Below are 21,593 nucleotides of genomic sequence, written 5' to 3' on the forward strand. Positions count from 1 at the left end.
TTCTGGGATACTTGCTCAAAGACTTTAACATGGTGTCATAAACTCTTGAGAAATAATGGGTTCAGACGTGGGATCAGGCGATTTTTAATTTGAAAGCCCTTTTCAATAAAGTTAGGGTTTTCTTGGGTTTTTTGGGGGCGGAGTTTTTTTAAAGTTGAAGCACAAGGATTTCTTTAAGTAGTCTGTCTTAGCTTTTATTTTTCTTCATGGAAATGTTACCATTTTTTACATAATTATTTTTCTGATGGCTATTGAGAAGCTAGTTTGTTGCCAACAGAACAGACAGCTCCTTTCTGTTGCTTACTGAAAACAGCAAAAAAGCAGCGATACAAACAGTTCCATTTCTAATACATGTAATATTCTAAAAACTCCCGAGTTGTCATAACCAACTTTAATGTTGATGTTGTATGGGAAAAGAGAAAGCTAGTACACAGGCAGGTAAACAGGTACAGTCTGTTGCAAACACTAGTGCCTGTTCAATTGAAAAAAACAAGTATTGCTTTGTTATGCACTTTGCAAGGAGTGTTTGCTCAAGCGTGCAGAAGTATATAAAATAATGGGCTTCATGAAAAACAGAATAATAGGCTTTGTGAAAACTCTTCTCTGCTGCACAATGGGTAGTTCTAGTATTTACAGCTGAGTTTTCTGCATCTCTCCCTGTTGCTTGGATGCAGAGAATATTTTCATTTCATTTTTCAGTAACATTTAAGTGGCAGCAGAAAGGCCGCCAGATACATCTCTTCCTCTCCACTTTGTTCCTTCTGGCTTCTGCTGCCGTCGCTGATCATCTGCATCTTGGTAGAACACAGTTACTGACTCCTACCACTGTTTCGAAAGATATAACCTGTTACAGATACTAAAGATGTAACCTTTGCCAATCCCCTGTTCTTAGGACCTGGTGTAAGTAAGCTTACTGTGGTGACATTGGATTCTTGTGTTGAACTCTAGGTGGAATCATCAATCCATTTTTACTACTTGTATTTGATTATCTTGAATAGTTCATTCAGCTTTGCCTGTTGAAGTGAACCAGCATACCTTGCCTGCCTCTTCTCTGCCATTTGTATGAGCTTCGGTACAGTGACGTTTGAGTGCCCTGAAAAAATGATTTACCCTGAAGTTTTCCCGTGAGTTAATAGGAAATAGTATTACCCTTGCTTTCATTGGTGGTGGTGGGGGAAGAAATAAGAATCGATCCCAATAATTGCAGGAGGCAATAGCTATAAATCTGTTACAGCCCAGGGATTCAGCGTGACTGAAAACCAAGGCCTCCACCTCTACCTTGTGGACAACCTGCAGGTTAATAAATTGCCTAGGAAAATACTCCTGTAATGAGTCAGGCAAGCCTGTTCAGCGTATTGGCAATGGTTAAGGAAGAGTGTGAAAACTGTGCACCGATTTGTCCACTGGTGTTCCTCCAGTGATGATTTCCAGAAACTTGGTGTTTCTGGAAGTCATCGCTGCAGTCCTCAATATGAACTGTGTTTTGTAAACAGCCAAATTAAAGTTATTGAAAACCAACAGGGGGAAAAAAATCCTTTCAACTCAAGAATTTGGGTGATGTCTACGTACAGTAGATCAAGTCCCTTATACTAAGATAAGTGGGAATACAATTGGAGAAATACTTGACCATCTCTGTTTTGTTCTTGATGGACCAGTACATAATTTTGTTCTGGCTTCTTGCTTTTATGTAAATGATCTGAGGTAACTGATGGCCTCTGCAGTGACATGAGCGAAAAAAAAGGGATGTCCATTACAAGTGCAAAAACTGGTTTTGCTGCAGCTCTTGTTCCTAGCTCTAGCCCTTCTGTCTAAGTCACAGCAAGCTGAGACAGTGTGAGTATGGAGTACAAAGAGACCTTTCAAGTGCAGTGCTACTGGTATGTAGGCACAATTTAGATCAATGTGCAGATTTCTCAATCCTGTAAAATCTCTGCCAGTCTTCACTCTTTATAACGTAGAAGTGGTGTGGTAAAGATCTCATGAAGGATTGTCTCTTCTCGACACTTAGACAATAACACAACATTGCTATTCAGAAAGATAGAATGGGGACACTGTTTCCTTTTGCTCTCTGGCAGAGCTGTGCATAGGTTGAATAGAGCAGACTGCTACTCCTCTGCTGATAAGGCGTAGATGCTACAATTTCCCATCGTATTATTTTGCCAGTTGTGGCTATTAGTACAATACTCCATTATAGTTTTTATCATTATGATCATTATGCGCACACAATGCTGTAAGCGCTCTCAAGTTTTGTATATCTCATCCATTAGGAATGTATCCGTTGTTGGATTGCTCAAGGTACCAGAGGAACAAAGTCTGGAGGGTAGAAAGGAAAACAAGCCATTTGCTGTTGGCTTTTTCTTGGGTTGTTTTTCCGAGTATTGTCAACGGGCAAACTGATAGCTCTTTCCTTCTGGAATCATGCCAGCAACAGGACCAATCTTAAGTGTGCTTTTCAAAATTTGGACCAAAATGCTTAAATGTTTTGCTTTTTATTAAGTCACATTTCCTTTACTTAAATAGCACACAGTAAGTAGCTCGTAGCTTTTAAATTTCAAGGCAGTCACTTAGCAGTTGCTTACCCCAGGACAAGTAATTGATTTTGCATGTTTTCTTCAGAAAGCTTTCCTTATGACACTTATCTCCTTATGGAAGGAAAGGAAGAGTAAAGCAAGCAGAGCATCACTTTTTTTCTTTCTGTTTAACTTTGTTTTGTATTAGTTACTGCACCAATTTTTTTCAGTTACTGTTTAGCCTTTGTTTTTTGGGGGGTGGGGGAAGATGAGAGGAACAATTTTAGTCCAATTCCTGCCTGAAATTCTGACCATTTCATAATCCATGATGCTACTGCTTTTACTCAAGACAGGCTAAGCGCCTCTTGGCATCACGTTAGATTGTTCAGTCCCCTTCAGGATTTTACGCAGTGATGATAATTTTGGTACCAGAGATTACCTTTCTCAATTTTAAAAAGAAAATCAGTCAAGTAGGCAGTCCAGACAAGCAAATATCAACAAGAAATATGAAGCCTGAGAGAGAACTTGTCTTTGGAAAAAGATACTTTGATTGCTCATTTGCATTCCACCTTGTTACTGATGGAAAGAAAGAGTGCTATTCAGATATGAGAAAGAGCAAGAGGTCCTACAATCAAAAAGAAAATAACAAAACTAATGTTAAGACCTACCTTCCGCTGCTTGTCTGTGATTTCTTGTTGGCCAGCTGTGGACGTGTAGATCAGCTATGTGGTGTTTGAAACTAATGCTGCTGTGCCAATTTTATATCTGTTTAGTAGATACTTGTACTTAATTTCTTACCCACAGGCTCTACCTTAAGCCCTTAAAACAGCTGGTTAATACTCCCTGGACCCTTAGGTGTCCCTCTCAGTTTGGTAGAACTGTGATTTCAGTCTATATCTAAGTGTATTCTATCTCAAGTAGCATGACAGTGGGATAGCGATAGACTCCCCTGCTATCACTAGCAGTCTTTAACCAGGATTACTGTATTTGCCTATTCATGACTGTTCATATGTGTCTACTTAATTCTACTCATTCCCCTAATTGAGCTTCTTCATAGGCTGAAGACCTGAAAAGAAGGGAAGACCCTATGATCAACAAGGCAAATACCAGTAACCTGCCTGTAATTGGCAGTAGGCATCTCCCTTTTTTTTTTTTTTCCTCCTTCTGTTGTCATGCTTGACGGGAAGCACATAGAGCTTTGCTGGCCTCTGAGTTGAAAGATGGGGCAAAAGCACGATTTGCTCAGTGTTTTTTCTCACTCCAAATGAGGCAGCATCAGCTTCTGCTTCCCCTAGGGCAAGGCAGCATGGATGGGAGCAGGTGGGCTTGGCTGCCTTCCTTCTCCACCATGGTTTGTCCCTGCTCACCAAGGGAAGCCTGCCTTGGCAGGGCAGCACTGAGCTGAGGTCAGGCTGTCCCCCACCTCTACCAAGAGGAGATACCCTGCTTGCTTTGAACCAGGAGGGAGGGGGAAACCTAATGGCTTCTGGGGTTTTTTAGAGCTCTGGGTACTTCTTAGTAGCTGTAATGTTTTCCAGTTTTCCTCCAGCTGCTGGCAAAGCTTAGAGCTTGCTGCTTGTGCTCACTTCCCCCAGAACCTTAGCAGAGAACTGATACTAATCTTGACATGTGACGTGTCAGTAGAGGCTTCATGCTTAGAGGTCACCATGTGTTTGCATAGCAATTCACATGGCTGGCTGGGTTCTGACTTGTCTTGTAGGTGCTGTGATGACACAACTCTCTGCTTAAATAATACACTCACCTATTTTCAGTGTAATTAATACACACTTGGGAACTGCAGAGCCCTGAGTGAAAGCTAAACTTGAGCCAGAGCCTTCAGCTCTCCCCTCTGCCATGTGACGTTACTAAATGAGATTAACATCATCTGTCTTCACTGGGGTGTTGGGAAAACTACTTCGTTGTCATTTGCATAATGTTTTGCAGGTGAAAGTGAAAGGACTTTTGTTTGCTGCAGGTGCATTGTCCTCCCACTCAGAAATATTCATTCTGTTCTGAAATAGAATAAACTTTTCTCAACCAACCATATAAGGGAAGACTGAATTTTTGTTGTTGTTTTTGCCTCCTGAATGTTTGAGTTTCATCCTGCATATGTTGGCATTTGAGAACAAATTTCTTTTTGTAAAGTTTACTCTGTGTGTTTCTACCAATTGCAGCCCTGAGTAAGTGAGAACAAGCAGCTTATGCAAGATAATGGAGGGCTAAAAATCCAACACAAAAAAAATGTTTAAATGTACATGCACTTGCAATAGCTATTCTAAGATGAAGATATGCATGAACCACAAGATATTATCCTTGTCTCCTTTGGCCATTTTCTGCTGACTGTCTACTGATGCGAAAGATTTCTCTGAAGAAAAAATTATACATCTTCTATATATTTTACAGCACACACTAATCTGTGAGTGTGTGTGTGTATATAAACTCCTTCAAAAAAAAAAAAAAAGAAAAACCAACCCACCATTTCATAGGATAGGCAGCTGTAAGTCTTTGTTGCCTCCTCTTTCTCTATTAGGACATTCAACTGGAAACAAGCACTCATTTTTCAGGTTCATTTAGTTCCTGCTGCTTGTCCTGCTTGTCATGTCTATGGCAATTGATCGCCACGTCTCAAAGGATATTTGCTATAGTCTAATATTTCTCAAGCTGAAGGAGTCAGCAGGGCTCGTCTTTCAGGGATAGCTCTCGCTTGAAAATACCTGCATCCTTGATGATACATACATTTCTTCTTGCCTCATCTTCATTTATTGACTGATGCAGACATTTCCCTGTACTCAAACTGGCACAGTTACTGCCATGCAGAGGGTTTGGAGGCTACACCAAGCAGAGGGGTCCTGCACCTCATCCCCAATGTGAATATCTTGTCTGTGAGTCGTTTGCATCAGTTACGAAGTGTGTACCAGGGGCTGCTGTGGTATTTGGGTGTACTGTCAAAGTATTTGGGCAGAGGTAGAGCCAAAGCAGCAAAATCTGCACTGCTGTCCACGGGCTACATCAGCAGCCATCTCTGCACTGACCACAGTGGCATTTGCAATGGCTGAGTCCCTGCTCCTGGCAGGCTGCTGGCCATTTCCCATCTATGCTACCAGCTGATGGGAGTGTAAGGACTTTTGGACAAGACTGATTTTTACAGTTCAGGAAAAGGATGCTCAGGTGGTTTGTCCCAAAACATGAAGGCACATGGGTTGCATTTATCTTCCCCAGCCAAGATGCTGTTTGGCCATTGTCCACAAACAAGATGATGGGACTGGATTTAGACTGACAGTACAGGCTCAGAACAGCTGGTACAGTCTTTAAAAACTGACACCTTGGGGAAAGGAAAAGGCATTTACCCTTGGCGATTTTTGAACAATAAAGAATCTCTAAAAAGAGGCCAAGTGTTGGGTAGTTAGAGACAGAAAGCCTGTCAAACAGAGCTTTTTCAAATTACTTGCCACTTTGGAGAAAATGTTTATTACCGGTGCCGTTATCAATCTCTGGTCCTGGCCAAGGTCCCTTTCTTGGTCTGTACCACCTTGTTCACAGCACAGAAGGCCAAATTTGGGCACTGGGTATTTCCTTCTTGCAGAGCTCTGGAGAGCCTTGCAGGTGCTTGTCTTAGAGTCAAGGTCTTGCATGCTTGTGTAGCATGATTCTTGTCTTTGCCACAAAACAAAGGATATAAAGAGCAAATATGTAAGGCTGTTCTCTGTTACTGCTTTCACATTTGTAGATACGAAGCACTGCATGTCAAGATAAGCTACTGTTTCCTCTTATGATTTATTAAGGTTCATGAATCTGCTGCAGGGTTAACAAAAATTGGTATTTTGATAGTGATGTTTTCTCTGAAAGTAGATTATTATCTCTGAGAAGATGTCTATAGGAGTGGAAATGATCCGTTAACGTTCAAAGTAATATCACAAACATTAAACATCTGTCTAATGTACATCTGTTTCTGAGATCTAGGTGGTTGGTGAGGATGAATATAGTTTGTGTTCTTGGATTAGGTTGGTATAGCTGACAGTATATCTAATAAAGAAAAAAAAAAAAAATCACTCCCATGGTCATGTGTATGCCTCAAACAGATCTCTGTGATTAAGCGTGCATAGATATTTTCCAGTAAGTCACTTGTCAACCAAGTAGAATTAGGGTGATACCAAAAAGCCAGATTGTAGATCTGCCATAGAGAATCGTGCACACCGGAGCGGCCATGCAAGAGTATTTCAAAGTTGAGCCTGTGATTAAATAAGAATAGATTTGATCAGGATTATAACTACTACTTTCCACAAAAAAGCCATGTAGTAAGTTTGAATGAAGCTTAAAAGCTTTCCAAGGAACCTACCATTTTTTTTTTTCTTTCTTCTTCCATGTTTTCTTGCATGCCCTAAGTGTACCATGGAAATTTGGCAGAAAGTAGTTTTCTTTTTCTACGAAACACTAAGTTTAAAGGTGCATTTGTCTTATTACCAGATGAGCATTCCTGTTGTTTTTAGAAGTATCCACTGAAATATTAAAAAAAAAAAAAAAGAAAAATGTAGCATGTGACGGTTTTATATGGCTACAGGAATCCCTACTCTATAGGAATAGGGAAGGCTCAAACCTTACTCAGTCATTCTTCCCCCCTCTTCAGAGAATACACCATCTGCTTATCTCAGGGGAGTTTTTCCTCTTAAGGTGGTTCAGCTTTGTCTAAATGGAAAGTCTTTCTAGAGAGCGATATCTTCTTCAGGGTAAAGCTCTCTAGTCCAGAGTGACTTTACTGTTTGGACAAAAGGGAGGGGAGCTATTATTCCAAGAATGTTAGCCTCCACCTGAGACCTGGACACCCAAAGTAATCTCTCTGATTTATTTATAGTGAGAGACATTCACTCTCATGCGTACTCCCTCCCCCTGCCCCAGTGCATATTGCACACTGCATCACTATTTACTGTTCTAATCTGAAGCTAAAAATGAGCAGGACATCACATTACCTGAAGGACTTACAGGCAAAGCGTCTACCACAGTAAATACCTATTAGCCAGACTGCAGAATTAGCTTAGTGGAATTAGCACAGAGCAGTGGAATAACCTTGGTATTACAACATCTTCTGGCAAGAAAAGATATTACCTTGTCAGTATTCATTTTTAAGTAACGGAAAGAAAAATACCCAGTATATAGAACATAAGACTATTGCAAAATGCAATCAAAAGTAGTTGTTGCAGTAATTCTGTTCACCTGTGTAGCCTCATCACATCAGTTTTGAGCTTTGGCTTAGTATCCTTTTGGCACAAAAACATCCATAGGCCAAACTGTAGATTTGTAGCTACAAAACACTGCTAAATAAGTGCTTCTCACTCAATATTCTTTCATATTCTTCATACTCTTTCCTAGAATGTAAGGCCAAAAGGGATCATTACACTCATCCAGCCTGATGTCATTTGTAATGTGGATCATAAAATACCAACCAGCGTTTCCTGACTCTCTATGTGGTTGAATGCAAGTTTATATATATATATATATACACACACATGTGTGTGTGTGCATATGTATGTACATATATTTTTAGAAGTTTGTCTAATCCTGTTTTGCAGATGATACAGAATTTGCGAGACTTCAGCAATTTAGTCTACATGTTAATAATTACCTCTCTTGGAAACTTTTTCTTGTTCAGTTTGAGCTTTCTTCCCAGTATTTTCCATTTCCCCTCTTTGCATTGAAACTTAGGCCCACTAATTTTAGAATCATATTTTTTAGTTAAAAATAAATAAAAAAAAAATTCCTCCCTTGTTGAAAAAGCATGTCAGCCCTTCTTTGTGTTCCTGAAGTGAGGTGCAAAACTCTTAGTGATTGTCTGCCCAAGGTGAAGGGTTGTTTACCTGGTTAATATTTGTGCACAATAGCAACTGCCTTCATCTACCTTTAATGTTCACCTTAATCAAATGCATTGTAAAAAATTCATTCTGTTTCTTCTTTAGGACTTGGTAAATACTAGATTTCTTTCCTTTTATTTCTTCTTTTTCCCTTTCATTTTTGTCAGTATGTATTTGAGTTTTTTTAAATGTTCTACCAATACCAGTGTGAGAAGTTTTTGCATATAGTGCACATTTTGTTTTGGGATGACTGTGGCCTAGTGCCACGACTAAAATACATTTAAAATTTTTAGAAATAAATCAAATGATACGGTGATGATACACATGGCTCTGCAATCCTGTCACACTTTTTTGGCCTTTCCCAATCCATTGACTTATTTATAAAATTTCCCATAGGGCTTGGCGCTTGCATCTTCAGTATTAGCGTAGTCAGAAGTCTGAATTTTGACAAAATCCACCTAGTAGCTGTTAAAGAAAACCTCCGGGTTCATCTTTTTGCCTGCCCTAACTCTCAAATAAAAGGTGGCGTCTTGAAAAGCCATTCCTTATTTCCTGTGATCGTAGCAGTAACATGTTCTTAAAAGTAAATTTGTTATAACTTTCAAAAAGGTATGTTCTTCTATTTTAAAAAATGAAGATCTTCACCAAAAATCTTGAAGTGCTTTTCATTATATGCATTTTGTATTGTAAAATTACCTTAGGTACCAACTGAGCACATTTTTTCTGTCCAAGTAGATGGTAGATAAATGTTGACCCATATAGGAACGATGAAAGTCAGATTCCTTCTTATGAATTATGATGGGTTTTATTTGGTTTTGCGTGTCAGGAGAAATAAATCAAAGCATCATAACCAGAAATAGGCATAACTGTGGCTCTAATTCTCCTAAAAGAAAATGAAAAGCCAGACATTTTAATTCTTTATATTGAGATTTTGCCGTGGCCAGTGCAAGTTTGTTAGAGTTAAATGCAGCAGAGTAAAATTACATGTTATGGTTTGGAAATCAGGCAAAAAATAAGCATTTTCATTTTCGTAGGGTAGTTTGATCTTTATAACACTAGACAAAATGATGGGCAGCTCTAAAGCAACAGCACATCACTGGTCACTGAATATACATTTCTGTGTGACGCAATGCTTGATGTGCAAAGGTTAGAGGTGCAACTCATCGCACAGAGCTTTAAATATTAGGCTATGCTTGGCAGCTTCAGAACGTAAGTCGCTCCTTTATTTGCCATCTATCTCTGAGGGGAAAAAAAAAAAAGGTTCCTAATTTATATAGGAAGCTGATAGTAAAACCACTGCAGAGTTGGGCTCTCAGTTGATCCTTGTGAGAGAATGGATCTGGGCCAAAACTCCCCACAGTGGATGTGCTTCTGACTTTTGTCATGGGGACAGCAAACAACAGTAAGGATTCTTGGGTTACCAGGTGAAAGAAAAAGTCATCCAGACACCAGAAAGGCCAACAGTGATGTGCAGAAAGAGGACAGAGCAAGGATGCACAAGGCATGCTCAGGGGAGCTAACCGGTCTCTTCTGACTGATCTTACGCTATTTGGCAGTCATGGGGGCACGCGAAGCATCTTGAACTGCGGTTCATTTAAACTTATATAAGGTTTTAAATAAAGTTTATATATATAGTTTATATAGTCTCTATATAGTTTATATATAACATAAGTTGTGCAATGCTTTGCTTTCCTTTGTCTATGGGAAATTACAAAACTTATATGGTAGTTTTCATGGGGTTCCCCGTCTAACATTCATACATGGTAGTATATTACAATCTCCTTTTAATTTAAAAATACAGGAAGTTTTAAAATGAATGTTAAGGTATAGATCTGTATAGTTAAGGAACCCAACCAACCCCAGCAGTGTCCTAGAGTGCCATCATACAATAATTGTTCTTTTCCTCCCCGGTATGCTGAGAGTGTGCATATTGCACAGAAATCTAAGCTACTGCAATTACCTGTTCACTTGTTGCAGCTGCAGGGTAAAACAGGGTAACTTGCCTAACGATTGTTACAAAGTGGACGATTCTATGATTCTACTCTATGATTCGAAGTGACATGTTTTACTTCTGGGTTGGGAAAGGTGTAGGAGCACACACATGGTTTGCTAATGCAGCTGACTAAATGGCTAAGAACTTAACAGGCTTGGTCCTCTTTTTCTTGCTGGCTAGGCAGGTCATCATCATTCCTGGTGAAGATTGTCGGAGTACAGAAATGAAGTACAAAACTGAATGCAGAAGGAAACATTTCCGCTTGTGACCTACTTAATTCAGTAAAGAGTAATTTTTTTGTGAAATGCCAAGTCTTACCCTGGCTTCAGCTTGTCAGGCTATATATATAAGCAGAAATGTACAGAATCACCACCAGTAGTTTTTGATAGGTTTAATCTCCAAGTGTGACTTATTAAATGATATTTAGTTATTTAATTACTGAAATACAATGAGGGGTTTTTTAAAGAAAGAAACAAGTGGAATTTAGCAAAAGTATTGCTTTAAATGAAAGTACTTTCCATTGGCATACATCTATTAAAGGAAGAATAAAGATGCTTCTCAGCATATTGGTTTTGTAAGGGTCAATATACAACAAGAAGGATACCTTGTGACCTTATTCCAGCCTCAGCCCTTTGCTACCTAATTTCAGCTCCTGTTTTCTCTAAGAAAAAAATGTGTAATACAGTTAGTTTTGAAAGTTGTTTGGGGTGACTTACACTCCCACATTTTTTGTTCATCCTATACTATACTGTACATGCTATATTATTGCCTTAATGGAAAGGCTATGAAGATACTTTCTTCCAGCATGGGATCAACTACAAGCTGCAGAGAAAATGAGCAACAATTTGTCATCTTTTTGTAGTTGTTTTGTAATGAATTTTTCATAGTACATAACCAAGTACCTAATCCTACTGTTTTGCTTGCATGCTGGTGCATTTCTAGTACTGTAGCCAGTTAAAAATTTTCTGCCACAGATGGCCCGTCTTGTGTCTGCTCTCAAGAGAAGCCACAGCTACCCGGTGCTTCAAACTCTCTTGCAACCACTTTGGGTTATTCCTTCTCCATCTCCTTACTTCTACTCCATGGAGTAAGGAGGTCTTGAGTGGACAGTGTTTTATCCTCTGCCTGATTTACAGTGATATTTCATGGCCTCGAGACGGCATCTGTGTTCCTAGAAGGTGTAGCATAAGAAGTGCACTTTGGCTGGGCTGGTTTTGAGGAGGTAGGGGCCAGTGCCACATGAGGGGAAGCGGAAGGCCTTGGACACTGCTCGTGACAGGGATGAACTGTGTCATTCCTTGGAAGATGTGAGGAAAGGGAGAAAAATCGAATGGGCTTTGGCAATGGTCCCAAACAGGTTGAGGAAGAGAATTAACCACATCAATGATTAATGATGGCAAAGCTCATTCAGCTTGAAAAGTACTTTCTATAAGTGCTAAGTGCTGGCATTAAAAATGTATACATTTTCATTTTAATCCACGCTTGGTGTCTGCAAATGGAGGGGAAAGGGAAGAGCCAACAGTGCCATTATGGCAACACTAATACCTCCCTACAGCTGAAATCCCAGTTTGCCAAGGCATTGCAACCTAGGACCTGGTTCTTCCAGAGCTCAGCCTGCTGTGGTTGCTGCTAGTGGTTCTCCTGAACTGCTCCACCACCTGCCCTGCAGAGCTCTAAGCGAAGCCTTGGAAATGTTCTGCAACTCAAACCACCTATTAAGTGAACAATTGTCTTCATTAAATTCCTACTGATAAAGAGGAAGACATAGACCATGATCTATCACACAGGGATTTTTTTACACATGTAAAACCTTTAAAAATATCAGTTATCCGGTTTCTGTTTTTCTTTTCCAAACAATAGACCTGTTGTCTCTGTTGAGTAGGAGACACAGGGAAGGGGAATCTGACAGAAATTATTTGTTGTGCTATCAAGTTGGTGGCATATTGCGGCCAGAAAAGCTGTGTACCAGAGCAGCAGAAATTACGTGGGCAGGAAGTGAAGTTTCTGCTGCAATGAACCTGCAAGAGGTAAAATCTAAAATAAAACATTAATATAGGGTCTCTGAAAGGAGCAGAATAGACATACCGAGAGGCACAACAGAAAGAGCAGAGGCTGGCTGAGTAAACTGAAAGTCTGGACCTTAGCAGCTACCAGCCACATGCAAAGGGTTAGGCCGGAAGCGTGCTCATTGCTGGGCCTCTTTGATGGTGTGGTGGGAAGGAAAAGGCAGTTTTGTGCTCTGACCCATGGTTAGGCACGCTGGACTCGGCAAGGTCGATTCAGTCCTTTGCCTTCCTAGGCTGACAGCTTGCTGCAGGGTGTGTAATCCTTCTTGCCTCCCTCCCAGCTGTATGCTGAGCTTGTTTTGTGTCTTTGCTTCGCTCTGCTTTTGGTCTAGCCTCGCTCTTTGTTCATCAATCTGGTTACAGGGAGTTAGGGACCTACTTGCTGTAATTGTCTCCAGTTGGCCACTGCCAGCTGAGCTCACAAGCAGGGTGAGACCACCACAGGGTGGCCCATCCACTGGAAGATAGACCCTTGTTCACTCTTCCTGTGTAGCGTCAGGCTGGTAGAAGGTGTGTGGTATCTGCAGAGAGAAGGTTATCTCTCTCTCTCCATTGCTCCCCTTGCTTCCCCAGCAGACACCTATGCAGTAGCTCTCACCCTGATGTGGGAAGCATGGAGGTGGAGGGGAGTGGTTGCTGTTCAAGAATAACAAGGTTTGGTCTTAATTTGCCCTTAGTCTAAAATATCCACCTCTCTTCCCTGTTTTGTTGACGGTTATGCTGTGTGCCACTGTGTTAGGTGCTACGTTTTCAGTTATGACTCGGGTAAAATGCTGTGGTTGCTAGGGGAGCAAAGTATTAGTATTACCAATATTTATTATTCGGTCCCCATGGAAACTGTAGTTCTTCTGAGAGTCTTAATTCTCACATTTTTTCCCTTCCTATGGAAAAGATATATCTTTAACCATGAAGTTCAGATAGTTATTTTCTAGAAATAGAAGGCAAGATACACCACTCCCTTTTGCCCTCTGGTCTGTTTGACAAACGTCTCTCTGTGGGTAGTTGCTGCTTACTACACTGTGTTGTGGTTTCCATAAAGATTTTTGGAGTGTGGTTAATCTAATTTTATCTTGGTGGTGTTCTATTATTTTTTCCCCTCCTTAGCTCCCCATTTGAATTGTGCTTTTCCCCATTATTGTTATTTTTTAATTTGCTGCATGTTTTCAATAGAGGAAGAGTTATTTGATGGAGAAATTAACTTGCTGTTTTCTATTTCAAGGTGTAACTGTGGCAAAAAGCTGTGAGCATGTCCCGTGGTTGTAAAAGGGACACAGTAGTATCTGCTTTTTCAAAGAAGTTCGAGTTCTTCAGATTTTCAGAGTAAAGCTGTTAAAATACCGAGTGATTTATTCTTGGTGGGACAGTTAACTCAATCTTTGGCTCTCTTACAGTGCCTAAAGCAGTATGTGGAACTTTTGATCAAAGAAGGTCTAGAAACAGCAATCAGCTGCCCTGATGCTGCCTGCCCAAAGCGAGGTCATCTGCAAGAAAATGAGGTACACTTTTACTGCAAATAGGTTTTTTTATTTCTTTTCTTTCCAGCATGTTTAAACGTGTCTTGCTCTGTGTGTTACAGCTGCCATTGTTGCCAACATATGTTTTCAATAATTCTCTAAAGGTCAAATACTTTGTCTCCTACTTGTTGAAAATGCCTTAGATTATTGCTGTTCCTAATTGGAAATTTGTCTTCTCCTTTTCTTTCCTTCAACAGATTGAGTGCATGGTTGCATCAGAAATCATGCAAAGGTATAAGAAGCTACAGTTTGAAAGAGGTAACGCATGTAACACTACCCATTGCGAGGCTGTGGGAATGGTATCGCTCCAGAATGATCCCATAAATCAGAATCTGGCTCTGCACGTGTTCATGCAGTAGCATTGTGCATTAGTTGTTTGGTCATCACCCACCCCCCGAAAAAACCCCTGAAAAACACTGTTTCTGTTCTTGCCTGGATGATTCCCAGAATTGCAACGTTCTGGGAATAAACTAAGGAAAGAAAATTGCTATGTATTATATTGCTCTATAACTAAGGGAGGGAGTGACTTCTATTTCGGGCTTTGCTGTTTGAGTTGACTACCAGTACTCTAGGGGCTGGGGAGGTAGATTGACCACTTTTATGGAGCCACCATTATCTCCTCTGATGGCATCTGGTGCAGAATTACTGGGCAGTTCTGTGTGTAATGATAACATGAACCTTGTTAATTTTTCTGAGGATACAAGCTGACCGGGTGCCTATGGGGATGTGGAACTTTGTGGACACAGAGAACTTACAGTAAGCTTTTGCTGAGGGCAGGACCCAGCCTAGAAACCACTGAAGTCATTGGTAGGTTTTTATTGACTTCAGTGGGCTTTGAGACGTGGTATGACTTGCCAGTAAGGTAGCCTCCAAGAAAGGGATGAACCTGTGTAACAGTCTTATGCTATTGTTAAACATGTGGTGGCAGAGGCCACCTTGAAATAGGGTCCTACTGGGCAAGGCACTATAAAAACACTTTCTGATGGGTTATGCCTGCATAGTATATGCTCTGTTTAACTTCAAGTACAACTGCATAAAAATACAACATCTCATTCTCAGAACAAGTTTAATCTATTGAATGAAAGTGAGCAATTAATTCAAACTCGGGGAACTCACTTTAGTTTGGTGCCTGTTTGCAGAGTGGGCCAGATTTATGTCTTAAGTGGGTAGCATAAATCAAAAGGCTTCTTTTGAAAATGTGTGTCTTCAAATGCTGGGCCAGTCAACCTCAGTGAGAATACATTCTTACGGAAGGCCGGTCTTGTAACAGCCTTTGAATTTTGTTCTTTTGTGCCCCTTTGCAGAAGTGCTTTTGGATCCGTGTCGGACTTGGTGTCCATCCTCTACTTGCCAGGCAGTTTGCCAGCTCCAAGAACCAAGCCCACAGGACCCCCAGCTGGTCCAGTGCAAAGCCTGTGACATTGAGTTCTGCTCTGCTTGCAAATCTAATTGGCATCCAGGTCAAGGCTGTCAAGAGAACATGCCAATCTCTTTTCTTCCAGGAGAAACAAGGTAAAGTATTGCAAAAGATCAAGTATTTAGAAACAAAACACACAATCTTTGAACAAACTGGAGTTTGAATAGTGAAGAGGCGTTTTCCTGATATTTTGTTTTAAAGCTGTTTCCTTCACTTAGTCATTCCTGTTCCTTTAATGCTGTATTCCAAAACTGGATAGCTCTTGGCAGCTGCTCTCCTTGCCACCATTCCCAGCAAAGAACAAAGGAGCTGCTTGAACCTCTATCAGCCACCCTTTTGCCCCAGTGGGAAAAATATGATACCCAGGCAGCTTGTGAGCTTCCCTTCAGAGAAAATCTCATTGCTGCTGCTATTCTGGACAGCACGAGGGTTGGTAACGTTGTGCCAGACAGTGATTTTTAGGATACCCTGTCAGCAATCCCAACTGCTGTGCATTTGGCCAATGATCTTAAGTTCTAGTCCAAGCTGGTTCCACCAGCATACTGCAGCCAGTGAATAAGAAGGGCTGTTGTGCATGTGTTCTACTTAATGTTTGGGCTTTTTCAAAGATTGTACAGCAGTTCAAAGTATCATCAAAGCCCTGGCCAGCCTTGGACTTAGCTATCCATTACTTGTCTTCTTTCAAGCTTTGCTGTAACAGATGACTAGCTAGGATGCTGTCAGGAGTTCCTGATCAAATATAGTTACTTTTGCACTTGCTTTTTGTGTGTGCTTGACCAGAACTGAAGCTCACTAAACTGCATGGCAAGATAAAAAACTTTTATTTATTTTCTTTAGTGTTTTGGTTGCTTTTAGTTTTTATTTCATGCTTCATTATTTACTCCATTGAGGTTTGCTTTTTCATTATTTTGGAGCATAGTGTGCCAGCAGAAGTTTGTGCTACCATGCATTTGGCATTTCATATACGGTTTATGGATTCAAAGCATTTTGCTTGTCATATGATTGCCCCTAGTGTGACTAACGAGTGTACGTCCTTTTATTCTGCTGTTCTGCAAATCAATCAGTCAAGGGTGAATCCTGCAAATCAGCAAACTCTTGATTCCCCATCAGTCATTCCTGTATCTCCCACTGGCAGTGGCTGCAGGAAGTGTCATTTGTTAAGGTACATTTGAGTTGTTGGTGTGTAGAAAACCACTTGAGGGAAATAAACGTTCTTCTGGTGTTTCCACATTCCTCTGTGTTGTGCCCACTGTATGAAGGGACATCCTATGGTTTTGCACAGTGATGCAAGATAAGAAGAGGCAGAGCTGACCCTAACTCATGAACCATGAGTCCTTAGGACAGTGTTAGAGATCAAGAGATCAACTCAGAAAGAACAGCATGCTCTCAAAACCTCATGGTTCCTGATTTGGAAGGAAATTCCTGGGGAGGATCCTCAAGGAAGGCGGAGACAAGCAATCTCGCCCTGGTGCCCCAGTCGGAAGGAGTATGGTCTGGGATTTGTTGTGCCATCAAGGGACTGCTTCCTCTTCTTTTCTGGGAAAGAAGAAAGGAGGAAAAAGGATAATTATCTAGACATACCAAGCATTTGGGTGCAAACTAGCTGCTGCTCATCTGATACATTCCAGGAGAAAACTGTGTAATATCTGTCGGTATCACTAGATAACAAAAACAGTTGGTAAAATATGTGGTAGAAAAAGTGTCCCAACTCTTACCAAGGCACTGTAGTCATTAAATATAGTAATTAAATACTTTTTTTCTAGAGATATGTTTGAAAAATAGAGTATAGCCAAAATACCTGAATAACAAAACTCAGTTAAATACCTGGATCTCTACTCATATCTCTTTTTTTTTTAAAAATAAAAGAAGTAGGCTTATCTTCTTAGCACACTTCTTAGAAGTTGTTCTCTTCGGCATGGCCACACATCTTATTAATTCCTCACTCTCTCCCACAGTTCGGTTTTTAAAATGGAAGAAGATGATGCTCCAATCAAACGCTGTCCAAAGTGTAAAGTTTACATTGAACGAGATGAAGGCTGTGCCCAAATGATGTGTAAGAACTGCAAACATGCCTTTTGCTGGTACTGTCTGGAATCTCTTGATGTGAGTACATGCCATGCACTCTGATTCTCAGAAGCTTAGAAGTTCATTGCTTTGCCATCCAGCTGTCTCCAGTCAATTAAATGGTAGCTCACTAGCTTCTGCACAGCTTGGTGGACTGCGACCCAGTCTGCAACCAGCTGATGCTGGTAATTTGATAAGATTTGTATGCTCTGTTTTACCTGTCTGACCTTTGTGATCCTAATTAGCGTTTTGCTTCTGTGAGCCAGGAAATAATCATTATAAAGTAAAATTTAATGAAAATAATGGTTGGAATCTTTACATAGTAACTAACGTGGGTTTTAGGGGGGGTGCCTTTTTTTTTAATACTACTTCATTTAGTACTGACTTTTCAATGTTTCCCTTCTTGAAGGAGTTACAGGATGAGTACAGCAATGTTCTCAGTCTGTGGAAGTTTATCAGACAAATTTTAGATTTAGTGCGTCACTGTGCAGGAGTCTAGCAGTCAGATTTGTTTACCATTCATTGTAGTCTGTGGGACAAGAAATAGATCTGACATATGAAAAAGAGTACGATGTTCTCCTAACACCAGGAATTTGTCAGTCTATAAGCTGCTGCTGTCTTATGTTTATGTTTTTTAAAAATCAGCCTATTATCGTGCCCAGGGATCAGAGTATATACACTGTACAACATCTGTTTCCATGTCATCTGTTTTATAGCACCGTTAACAATAGCAAAGGAAATGGTTTAGGTTCCCGAAAGCTACTTGCGACTATTCAAATCCTGTGGTTGTCCCATTTGAATGCTTTGCCAACACTCCTTAAGTCACAGGCTTCTCATGTGCTCAGTTAAAAAGCAGTGTTCCCTTGGTACTAGGCCTGCTCTCTTGGCTGGTTTGCCAGAGGATGGCAGGACATCATTTCTCAAAAATCTGTATTGTCCTTTTATTCTTCAACTAATAAAAGGAACCAAGTTTGGGAAGTCTGCGGTACAAGTATTCATTTTCCTTAGATCTTTCTGTATGTGTGTAAAATATATGCAATGGGAAGCTTATCTGCTTGGATCCTCTTGCTAAACTCCACACTAGCATTTAAATATTCAGGGTGAGAGCCTTTGGGAGGAGAGTTCGTTATAGATACATAACACTTGCTAAACAAACCTATTTGTGAAGACTCTTAACTGTAAACAAAGCACTTTGGAAAGGTTGGACCTGGCCGTATCCACCTCACTAAGCTTTTATTTACCAGTACAATTCCTAGTTATAAGTTCTCAGGAAATCGTATTTTATAACTTGAAGAGCAGTTTGTACTTCTGTTTATTAATTACCTTTTCATTTAATATTTTGCAGGATGATTTTCTCCTTATACATTATGACAAAGGACCTTGCCGAAATAAGCTGGGGCACTCCAGGGCATCTGTTATCTGGCACAGAACACAGGTAAAGCTCAGATCTTTGAAAGCTCTGTACAGGTCTACCACTGTCATAGTGCCTTCCTTTGCCTTACTCATTTTAACACCGTAGGGTAAAATGTGCCAAATGGTAACTAGTTTTCATAGCACATTTAAAGAGGGCAGTAGCCTGGAGAGGAACAGGTGCCTGTCCCAGAGAGGACACTCCTTGGCAGAAAGCCACTGAGAGCTAGGAAGGGTGCATCTGCAGAGCAGTTAAGTGAAAAGATATGTTCTCAGTAAACAAGGAGAACAAACTAGGTTGCCACCGTCCGTACTATTAACAGGGAAGCTCATCCTGCCATGGGTCTTTTTAGCTCCAGATCCAGACCTGGAAAGGAATTAGCCTGAGTATGCTCAGTATCTTGCTATGGGCTCCAGTTGACTCACTCATGTAGGTTGGATAGAAGGTAACCCAGTGAGCTTATCAGTAGTTCCAAACACAGATTCATATTGACAATTACAGAGAGTGTGGGGATACCTCTTGTAGTCTAGATCCAGTCTTGCTGGACCCAGCATGAATGCTGGTAGTGGAAGAGCTCTCTGCACTACTTCGATGTATACAAAATAAATGCCAATGTGTGACTTAGTCCAATCTACTGCCTTTATCATCACTTCAGAGATACAGGGACATCTGGGTATCTGAGTCATCCCTTCCTAAATTAACTGTGTGCCAGTAAATATCTACCTTAGCTTGAGATGAAGTGCTTTTTGGTGAGGTACAGATTTCCTTCCATTTGAGAGTATAGAGAATAAACCCCGAGTCTGGGCAAACAGCTAAACTGAAATAAAAGAAGGATCACACCCTTCCCTCCACCTACACCCTGGGGTGCCTGAGCTATGGACTGGGTTTTGCTTGACTTAGCCAATGGTATCTTAGGAAGTCTGTGGGTACATAAGCTTTCTTGATATACCTGTAATATGAGGTCATTAATCTGATAATTGGTGTCTGTTCTTAGCCACAGCAGTTAGTGCAAATACGCTTGGTAGACGATTATGTTTGATGTTCTGGTCACTGTTGAGAAAGAAAGTGGTGATTCTCCACCGATCAGGATACAATTCTGCTAAACCCACGAAAGCCAAATCAACATTGCAATGGTTTCCTTATATTAAGTCACTTTCAGTATTTATCTGAGGCAAATTGAGGTGAGCCTTTGTTGTTTGTGGATTTAAAAAAAAATACTTGTTTTGGCCAGTGGGAATGGCTTGATGCTAGTAGGGCAGCAACTTCTTCAGAAGCAACAGAACCAAGTAGAAAATGAGTAAGTAGTACTCAGTAGGCAGTTTTGTTTAACAAACAAACAAAACAAATGCCTCAAAAAACCCCCCCCAAAATAAACATTAAAAAAATCCAGACAAAATGGAACTTAATAATTCTTTGATGGCATATTGAGGCTGAAAGGAAGGTGTAAATAGATATTTCATATTATATTAATAATATTAAATTACCATTAGTCAGTCAGGTCCACTGAATTGCTAATTTCTAGCTTGGCTCTGTCTGACCAGTGGAGTCTTAGCCTGGGCTGCGCAGAGCTAGGCAAGGGCATGCTGTCTCCAAAGAGCCGCGTGGCAATAGCTGCAGCTCACAGTTTTTAAAGGACATGAGAATTCAGCTTTGGTTTATGTCTGTAGTAAATAAATGCAGAGATTAGTCAATGGAAGTTGCATCAGATTGTCAGCACCTTCAAAAAAAGAACGAATAATGAAATGTGTACACCTCTGAAGCTGAAAATGAAATTGCTCTTGGCAAGACGTAAAATTGTTAGGGCAAGGAAGTTTGAGCTCCTTCTCCCTGGACAGCCAAAATCCCAGACTGAAAGAATTTGGCTGTCCAGGAGGCGGTCTTAGGGTGGCGACTGCTGTCCCACAGCGCCATCTCCTGCAACCAGCCTTTCCTCTCAGCCCCTCTGAAAATCCCTGGGTAGTGGAATTGCAAAAAGAAATACACAGCAATCAGAACAAGAAATTGTCCATGGCCGACAAAAGTACTAGTAAATCATCCCATCGACACCATGGCTAATTAAATATTTGCCAGCTAAATGAAGCAGCTTATTTAGCCCTGGCTAGAATAATTCTTAATGAGTACTGCATTCTGATTTCTTTGTGCCTTCTGTTGTGAGGTTTTGCTAGCAGATTAGCATTCCGCTCTTGCCTTCATTATTCAAAATTATTCACAGGCACCCTCCTGTGAATAAATCTAAGTTATTGTCTCAAATAATTTGCGGGCATATTGTTGCAGCATTACTCTTACAGTTGCCTATGGCAAATGGGAAACTTCCTCAGGCAATGCACCTCAACTTAAATGTTTTTTTAATTACTATCCAAATTTAAACTCTGTAGAAAATAATAGAGTTTGGCACACTGACAGGATGGGTGGGTCTGTGGTCCTCTGCCCATGCTGGGAAGAGGGTGATCAATAAATGTCGATATGTCCATGAAAAAAATGCTTTTAGATAGAGTTAGGTCACGTCCCCTGAAGCAGCAGGATGAGCTCAGGTCTGACTGCAAAAAGCCACTTGGCATATGCAAAGTCCTCCTATAGCCTATTGTTGTGTTGTAAGTGTTGTAATCTGTGGCTGAGATTCCCAAGCTTGTGTTCCTGCTGGTGGGAAGTTTGTGGGAGTCTTCCCAGATTCTCCATGAACAACACCAGAACTTTGACTGATTCTTTTTGGAGCTTTCACCAGCAAAAAGGGGAGCACCTGAAAGTGGGAGTCTACAAGTCTCTTGTAATCTTGAT

General features: G+C 40.6%; 1 protein-coding gene across 4 annotated transcripts in view; it reads left to right on the plus strand.

The window, feature by feature from the left end:
• RNF144A (ring finger protein 144A) overlaps positions 1–21,593 on the plus strand; it is a 48,492-nt gene that overhangs the window by 24,012 nt on the left and 2,887 nt on the right. For all 4 annotated transcript variants that reach the window (XM_009639795.2, XM_035895321.1, XM_035895320.1 and 1 more), the window contains exons 3-7: positions 13,804–13,908; positions 14,124–14,184; positions 15,231–15,438; positions 17,299–17,446; positions 18,753–18,842. In XM_009639795.2, coding sequence (XP_009638090.1) covers positions 13,804–13,908; positions 14,124–14,184; positions 15,231–15,438; positions 17,299–17,446; positions 18,753–18,842 — 612 coding nt within the window. The remainder of the gene's footprint in view (positions 1–13,803; positions 13,909–14,123; positions 14,185–15,230; positions 15,439–17,298; positions 17,447–18,752; positions 18,843–21,593) is intronic.

Source organism: Egretta garzetta, unplaced genomic scaffold (genome assembly GCF_000687185.1).
Source record: "Egretta garzetta isolate BGI_Z169 unplaced genomic scaffold, ASM68718v1 scaffold15, whole genome shotgun sequence".
NCBI classification, from domain to species: domain Eukaryota; kingdom Metazoa; phylum Chordata; class Aves; order Pelecaniformes; family Ardeidae; genus Egretta; species Egretta garzetta.